This window comes from Dipodomys spectabilis, unplaced genomic scaffold (genome assembly GCF_019054845.1).
Source record: "Dipodomys spectabilis isolate Male_0828 unplaced genomic scaffold, ASM1905484v1 ptg000063l, whole genome shotgun sequence".
Classification (NCBI taxonomy): Eukaryota; Metazoa; Chordata; class Mammalia; order Rodentia; family Heteromyidae; genus Dipodomys; species Dipodomys spectabilis.
Genome location: NW_024870740.1, coordinates 5776931 through 5785952, shown reverse-complemented (window position 1 = coordinate 5785952; position 9022 = coordinate 5776931). Strand labels below are relative to the sequence as shown.

Below are 9022 nucleotides of genomic sequence, written 5' to 3'. Positions count from 1 at the left end.
GTTAGGAGTAACAGAATTCTAGATCCATCCTGAAGGCAAGATTGAGAATAATTTGCTAATGACTAGATATTAGATGGCAAAGACAGAAAGCAAAGATTGCTAGAAGGCTGTTGGCCTTGGAATTGGAAAAATGGCATTGCTATAGATTGGGACAAAGAATAACACCAGAGTAGGTTTAGAATAGAAGTAAAGGTATTTGATAGAAAAAAATTGCATCCTGTGCTGTTCAAGTCAGGAGTCACTAACCATGAAAAGTCCTGTGATGCTTGCCATAAGCCAACACAAAGTTCTCCCAAATAAAATGTCCACAGCTCTGCCATGCAAGGAATTGCCAGCCTACATCAGGAAGCTGTGTGGGCACCAGCATGTTGTGGGTGGCAGCACAGATGTGTGATGAGATATATTTATGCTCACACCTGTTCAGACTTCTTGCTGATTGGTCTGGGCCTATTACCTTCAGTGCCTGAGTTTCTTCAGCTGTGTACTACAGAAAGCCAGTTAATATACTCTACCAAGGATGGTTCTAAGAATTATAAAACACTCAAGTACTTGGCCTAGAGTTTGATTCAGGGAGAATGCCAAATAAATGCAGTAACCCTAAGCAGAAAAAGGGAAAGGATAGAGACTACAAAGATGGTAATTCAATTCAGAAAGGGAGTCTATAACATTATCCAACTAAAAAGATTATAATGCAAAGTGTAAGCACATGCGGTCTTGTTTCATTTTTCCCTAGCCATGTTTAAAAGGGAAAGAGATAAACGTAATCTTATTTGTTCTTAGGTAATAACCAACTATATTAAAAATGCTACTTTAATATGAAATCATTATTAAGATTTTTTTTTAATTTTTGTCAGTCCTGGGGCTTGAACTCTGGACCTGGGCACTGTACCTGAGCTCTTCAGCTCAAGGCTAGTGCTCTACTACTTGAGCCACAGAGCTACTTCCAGTTTTCTGATGGTTAATTGGAGATAAGTCTCACGGATTTTCCTGCCTGGGCTGGCTTTGAACTGTGATCCTCCAATCTCAGCCTCCTGAGAAGCTAGGATTATAAGCGTGAGCCCCCCTCGCCCAGCTCATTTAAGATTATTAATGAGATACTTTACTATTTCATACCAAGTGATTGAAACCCCCTAAATATTCATTTAATTTGGCCTCGTTTAAGTGTTTAATAAATTTATGTGGCTTGTGGCTATATAGTTAACAGCATGAGGCCAAGATATTCCTGCAATCCTAACTTCCACTGCTACTTAATATAATTTTTGTTAGTTTTGAGACAGAATCTCACTATGTTATTCAGGCTGGCCTCAAACTCACAATTTCCCTGCCTCAGTCTCCCAAGTTCTGCGATTGCATCTTAGGTCTCACCATCACAGGCTTGTCAGGTACCGTGCCAGCACATGGAGCATGGAGATTTTAGGAGTCTCAGTACATTTTGGGACTTCAGACCCAAGTCTACAAGCTGAGAAGAGGCAGTGCTGATTCAATACATTGAGTGGGTGTGAAGAGTTTCATAATCCAATTCTACTTCTGGTGTCCTTGAACAAGGTAGCTAGTCACATACCTGTTCTCTTATTTGCAGAACGGAGATAACAGTGCCAGCCCTTCTGTGTTATTCCAAGAATTGTGTATACAAAGCCTACAGCCTATTTCTCAAATGTGATTTGTGGATGTTTGTGTTCGTTGAGAAATGGAAGAGGTTCCTCAGAATTCTAGGTGTTCTTTATATAGTACAGTGTTTGTGTGTGTGTGTGTGTGTGTGTGCATGTGTAGATACACACAGGAAGTATGCTAGAGCCATTTCACTTTTATAATTTTTGGTAATGGCACATTATGTTCTTCTGAAGTTGGGAGTATCTCCTTACCGAGGAAATGAATTGTCCATTATTCACATATACTTCAATCTATAGCAAAACATGATGGATCCTGTGTTTACTAAACAAATCTTAGTTGCAGAATTCCTGAACAATAGTTATCAGCACATCACCTACAAGAATGGTTTAGTCAGTTATTTGTCTTTGGTTATACATTAGTTATAAAAATTATGTGGCATTTGTTTAATTACTAGTGCTGATTCTGGGGCTTGAACTTGGGGCCTGGACATTATCCCTGAGCTTTGTTGCTCAAGGCTAGCACTCTACCATTTGAGCCACAACTCCATTTTTGGCATTTTGGTGATTAAACTGCGATCCTTAGACCTTAACCTCCTAAATAATTAGGATTGCAGGCATGAGGCAGCTAACTTTTACTAAGAAGTCTCTTCCAAAATTCAAGGTTCTTGACACAATGTTCAAATAGTATAGAGCAAAGTTAAATGACTAATATTGTGCTTAAAGAAATTTTGCATATAAATTAATCTTGGGCTAGACAGAGGTTGATTCAAGTGATAGAGCACTTGCTTAGCAAACAGAAGGCCTTAAGTTTAAACCCCAGTACTGCCAAAATATCACTAAAATATAATCCCAATAAGGCACCCTCAGAGTAACTCAGGATTCAAGTCACTAAGGTATTGCTAATTAATAATAATGTATACAGTATGTGCTAGGTGTGATGGCTCAATCATGTAATACTAGCTACTTAGGAGGCAGATATAGAAGACAACAGTTTGAGGTCAACCTGGGCTTAAAAGTTCTTGAAATTCCAACCAACCAATGGCTGGGAACAGTGGTACACACATCATCCCAGCACAAGTGTGGTGATACACACTTGTTATACTAGCTACAAGGGAAGCATAATGGCTGGGTGCAGTGGAATATTCCTCAGCAGCAAAGAAAAGCCCAAGTAGAGAAGATCACAACCCAGACCAGCTTGGGCATAAAGTGATACCTCACATTAAAAATAACCAATACAAAAAGGGACAAGGAGTAGAGCACCTGCCTTGTAAAGTCAAGGCCTAGAGTTTAATCCCCAGTGTCGCCAAAAGAGCAAACCAACAAAAACCATGTGCACAAATGTATTAGCACAAACACATTTATTTGCTAACCAAAGGGATGAGGCCAGTTAAACCATCACTTTGAAACTTTTGCACTTAAAATGTTTGTGGTATAGATTACTGAACATAGTAGTGAAAAAAAAAGTAGTTGTATGGAGATTTGCTCATTGAACTGAGCTTTTTCATTCTTGCAGCTAATTCCTGTCCAAAATGATGATGGAATTTTTATTCTACTTTCTCATAGACCCGAGTACAGGTGACATGGTTCATGACACATTCCTAGGAGAAAAAAAAGATATGAAAGAATTAGGCTTGTCTTATATTCTCAGAACACTAGTTGTAATACAGTGTTTGGACCGAAATCCTATAAAACCTTGTGTTCTATGTCACAGATGGGAAAAATACATTTTAGAATTTTTTTTAAAGATTTTGAAAGAAGCTAGAACCTAGTGTTTTGTTTACCATATACAAAAGTTTATAGTAAATACTTAAGCTTTGGATATAAAATCTCAATTTTTCATTTTCTCTTGGCAAATATTATTCTTCATTGTGAAGCAATGGAAAAATGTATGCCAAAACCCCAAAGGCAGCTTGATGATTCACTACAGTGATCCAACAGCTGAACTGGAATCCAATTCCAGCTACAACTTGGCATGTCTCTAGTCCCAGCAGACACTGTCTTCATTCACTGTGAGTATTCAAACATTCCCTTATTTAACTCGCTGTTTTGCATTTTTTTCTTCCTAAACTTAATTCTCCTGTTGAGCAATGAGAGAGAACACTTCTGGAGATCACAAATGCAAGCAAGAAGCTCAGATAGACAGTAGCAGCTTGACACTCACCACCACCAACTTCCCATCTCTCAGTTTTCTTGTTATTGTGCTTTCCTTCCCATCCCACGCCTGATGCTGAACCAATGCTCCATCGGCAAAGTTACAGACCGTCTGAAAAAATAAAGCATATTTTTTAATCCTCCAAAGAACATAAGAGGGTTTGATCATTCATAACCTCTTTAATCAACATGCTTTCTCTTCTCTTTCTGAATCACTTCAATCATTCTGATTCTACTTACAATAAAGTCTGTGGTCTTCAGTCTAGAAGCTCATAAAAGATTCTCATGCTACAAAGCTAGTAATCTTACTAATTTATTACTCATCTATCAATTCAATTAATAAGCCACTTTCCCATTAAGTATCTGACTACCAACAGTAAAAATCTATCATTCTAGATAGTATCTGCCATTCATAGTGTTTTATGCCTGACCTGAGTTTTCCTGCCATCAGCTGTAGTTTCTTCAAAAGGCTCTCCCAGGACGCAAGAAAACTGTGTTGTTTTCAGAGTGCTCTCAGTTTTTATGTCGACCTTATTGCCGTCGCAAGAGATGACACAGTCTGGCTTGGCCATTGCACCCATTTTTCTCAGAGCTAGTCCCACTCCTGTAGATGTGATGTTGAATAACAAGACCAGTTATAATTCACATACAATAAAATCATCAGTCCAGGTATAATTGTGACACCTGGCATACTTTCACTTACTGTATACGTCTAGGCCTCACAGCAACCTGGACAAGATGGATAGACGAGAAAGTGAGGTGCTGAGATAACAGCCCAAGCTTAGCTAGGAAGTGTTGGAACTGAAATGGCACCCACAACCTGTTCCCAATGTCTGCTCTTGGCCATCAAGCGATGCTGGCTTTCAGAAAGTCAGGGAAGACTTTACTCTCTTATTTTATTTACCCAAAGAAGCTGACAGAGTCAAAGCACAGTGGTATAGACAGGCCTTGGGAGCTAGAGATCTTGCTTCAAAAACATAGACTGGCATACATATGGAAAATAATATTATATACATTAACAGAAGATGAAGAGACTCAAAATTGCAAACTCAGGATCTACCTTAGTCTTACTCTATTTACTGGATTCTTCTAACCATTGTATTCTGATTCCAGTGCTGTCTGGCTCATAAAAGGCCCCTGATAAATAATTCAGACTATATGCAAGTGAAAAGCAATCCAGAGACATTCAAATAGCCCAATAATTGAAGTTAGTAGCATAATCATGATGACAATAAGTGTGTGTGTGTGTGTGTGTGTGTGTGTGTGTGTGTAACTTAGCCTGGAAAAAAATATTTGAAGTTGTACAACTCAATATACTATTTTTCAAAGGTTAATACTTTTCCCATTAGCCTCACGATTGTGCTAAATTAAAATGCTGTACATTTACAGATTTTTGTTTTATGTAGCCTAATAGTGACTACACTAATCCGGGGATAAAAGTTCATGTTTTTTAATTACACATGAATTTATAATCTGTGTCCACACTCTTAAGGAGCCGTGGATCCAGGCTAAATCAACTTCTCAGGTGAGGAGAGTACAACCTAACAGCAGGTCTCTTGGACAGGCTGTGTCCCCTTGCAGCCTTCTCTTTCTCCACCTTAGAGCTCGTGCTTGCTTTTAGTTGAGTCATTATTTATTCTCAGGACAAATAAATGGGCTCTGAGCTTCCTCCACCTAGATTGTTCCTAATGACTAGGGCTTTGACAACATTCATAACTCGTGCCTTATCCATGAGCCAAAAAAACCCCAAAACCCTGTTCTCCCCTTGGTCCTTACATCTGTACACATTACAACGTCCATGTCCTGGTGACAGCCTAACATGGAGTAGGGGAGGATATGTGTTGAGTAAAATAAATGGCCTTTTCTAGTCATCAGTGGAAAAAACAATGCTGTGTTCCCCTTTTCTGACAGTATCATAAATGCACTCCTGATTCACCACAAGTCAGGCTTGGATAAAGGTCGGTGGAGTGATCATGAAGTCCCAGGGAGGTGTCACTCACTACAGGATCACTCTAGTGAAGTCACCAGAGAAAAATCAGGTTAACATTTTTGGAACCTGCCTAGGAAGTAGCCTAACCTCCCCTCTAAAGAGAGGGGATCCACCTTATTCTAACTGCTGTCACTTTTGTAGTGGCCACAAATGCCCATTCCTGTATGCCTTCTGTCCAATATTTCAACTAGCGCACAATCGCTGTCACTAAGTTGGGGGTTGGGGAAGAAGCAATAGAAAATGAAGCACTATTTTTTTTTTTTTTTTTTTTGGGGTCCGGTCGTGGGGCCTGAACTCTGGGCCTACGTGCTGTCCCTCAGCTCTTCAGCTCAAGGCTAGAGGCTAGCGCTCTACCACTTGAGCCACAGCGCCACTTCCGGCTTTTTTCTTTTTGCTTATGTGGTGCTGAGGAATCGAACCCAGGGCCTCAGGCATGCAAGGCAAGTGCTCTACCACTGAGCCACCTTCCCAGCCCCTGAAGCACTATTTTTAGTGAGGCAGAACTGGAATCCTCTTCAGAAGCATCCTCTCCTGGTCCAGGGCTTTGGACAGGGCCACACCCACAGGCCAGCCAGCAGTTTCTCATTATGGTTTTCCCCATCTCCTTGCCCCTCACCCTCCAGATTCAGAGGGCGGAGAACAGCAGGACCATCCCCTAGACAGAGCGGGTTTCATCGTGATCCTCCCACAGGCCACCGGCCCAGGGGCCCCGGCTGGGCGGTACTGGCAAGCAGGTCGGGGCGGTGAGTGTCCAGTCTTCCTGGAATGGGGGGCGAGGGCGGGGGAGCTGCGCCCACCCCCAGGGCCCGGCTCCCGGGTGAGGCCAGGCAGAGGACCTGGGCAAGCTGCTGCTGGGGAAGATGAGGCCGGGAGGGCGGAACGGAAGCAGGGCGGTGTCCCACGCGGAGCCTCCGCGGGGTTTCTGATGGAAACCTCGCCCCGCCACCGGGTGTCCCCGCGGAGAAGAGCAGGGGAGACCCGCGCGCGCCAACAAGGAACAAAAGAAAAGATGCGGCTGGGTGGGGAGGGGAAAGAGGCCTGCCACGAGAGGGCGGGTGGGCCCGACGCAGGGTGACCCGAGGCGGGGTGGGACGAAGGGGCGAAGGGGAAAGGGCGGTGGCGGGGGGGGGGTCCCCCGAAAGAAATGCTGCAGGGGGAGGGGAAGGAGGGCGCGCGTGGAGGACGGGCCGCCGGGCCGGGCCGGGCGCGGCGGGGGAAGGAGCGGCAGGTTCGGGGACCACGCGGCGGCGGCAGGCGCGCGAGCTCTGCGCTCCGGTCCGATCGTCTGCACCCGGCCTCCGCGCGCGCCGGCTGCACCCGGGGACGCAGGGCGGAGGGGAGATGGGAGGGGTTAGGGAATCGGAGGGGGGACGATGCTCGGCTACCCCCCCACCCAGCACCCCCAAATCCCAGCACGCTAATAAGGACCTGGGGACAAAACGGCCACCCACGTGCCACGTTGTTGGCGTGACAGGTGCCGCCGGGTTGGAAGAGTGCCTCACCTATTTCCTTCATGTACTCGTCAAAGCCTTGGCTGTCCACCAGTCGCCATCTTCCTTCTAATTGCTTAAGCGTGGCCATGGTGGGCGCGCGGGAGGGCGGGCGTGCGCGGTGAGCGGGGAAGGTCGGGTGCGGACAGCGTGCAGTGCGGCTGCCGGACGCCGCCGCGCTTTTATACAGCTGCGGGGTCGGGCGGCTCTGGACAGCCAATGAGAGGCGGGCTTCGCCCAGCCTCCGCCACGCCCCCTGCCCCTCCCTCCGCGCGTTCCCTTCAGGCTTTTCTCTCTCGGGGTCTGGAGGTGCGAACCGGCTGCACCTGCCTGGGATGCTGAGCACTCTAGGCACCCTGTGCAAGCTGGGACTAGCCAGGCGCACCCCACGCACCCCACGCCGGAGCCTGCCAGGATCCCGACGTTGCTCACGCCCAGGAAGCCAGAGGGGACGACCTCGCGCCTCCCCCTCCGGGTTGGACCACCTAGTTGCCGCCTTGTTTTCCTGGCCAGATACCCAGAGGGTCTTAGCCCTGGCCTGGTGCAGTGGGCTGGAATAGACAGAGAGGCCGTGTGCTGGATTGGCTGATGAACTGCTTTGCCCCTGAACCTTGTGCCCTTTTCCATCTGACAGCCCTACCTTAAAGAATCTATCCTCCCCCACCCTCTGCCCGCCTCTGCCCGCCTTGGGACCTCCAGAAGGAGGTATCCCTGCGGAAAGCTGCTGGTTGAAATAGGAGATGGCTTGGGAATGTCTATTTCTCAACTCAAAACTGTAGGAAATTTCTGCTTAAGTAACTTTTGTTGCCATTCTACAATGTCTTATTAGCTTATATGCCTCTGTAAAGGGGCAAAAAATACTTTTATGGGTTTTTTTTAATCAAAAAGATCCTTATAGTTCTTTGCTAGATTATGAATTAACATAAAACACAGCAACAGAAAATCCGTATTTATTAATAGCATTTATTTGCTTGAAAATCATAGTAGTCTCAAAATATAAGGCTCTCAGAAGGACCCGAAAATGTCTAAGCCAGAAGAGTAGACAGCATACTGTGATACAGAAAACGGGGACCGGGACTTCCCAGGGATAGGTGAGAGGAGGAATTGGATAGTGGATAAAGGTGGCTTTATTAAGCAGAGAAGAAAATCTGAGAAGAAAAGTTGTAGTTGTTAGGGAAATCAATACCCCCTTATCGTTTCACTTTGGGTACAGTATTTAATAAATAGAGATGTTTGAAGCTTTTTATGATCTACCCATCCAATTATGTGCTAACCATGTTCAAGCTACTAACTTCAGCAGGTTAGGTGTATACTTTTTAAAAAATTTATTTTGTATTTGTTCAGAAGCAACCCCATCCTAAATAGAGGAGAATTTGTACTTTAGCAATGTAGATTTCCTTTATAGCTGATGTGAAAAAAATTGTTTTGGTGAGTCCTGAACTTGAACTCAGGGCCTGGACAGCATTCTTAAGCTTCTTTTCCACCTCTAGCTTTTTCCAAGTAGTTTATTGGAGATAAGAGTCTCACAGCCTTTGGACTTCGATCTTCAGATTTCAATCTCCTGAGTAGCTAGGATTACAGGTGTGAGCCACTGGCACTGGCCTGATACACATTTTCTTTTACCAAACAAAACAATAGCTTTAATAAAACTACAAAACTTGAGGGGAGGGTTGAATTGGGGAGAGATGGAGGAGAATGATGAAAGGGATGACATTGACAGAGATGCACTGGACTCACACTGGCATGTTGAATTGAAACTGGGTAGTACAACTGAAAAATAG

General features: G+C 44.7%; 1 protein-coding gene across 1 annotated transcript; it reads right to left on the bottom strand.

Moving 5' to 3' along the window:
* Positions 1–2951: 2951 nt before the first annotated feature.
* Positions 2952–7413, bottom strand: Fabp5 (fatty acid binding protein 5). The gene is made up of 4 exons (XM_042680669.1): positions 7254–7413; positions 4193–4365; positions 3772–3873; positions 2952–3208 (listed from the first exon to the last, which is right to left on the bottom strand). The coding sequence occupies exons 1-4, from the start codon at positions 7330–7332 to the stop codon at positions 3155–3157; spliced, it is 408 nt and encodes a 135-aa protein (XP_042536603.1). The 5' UTR covers positions 7333–7413; the 3' UTR covers positions 2952–3154.
* Between the last annotated feature and the right edge of the window lie 1609 nt (positions 7414–9022).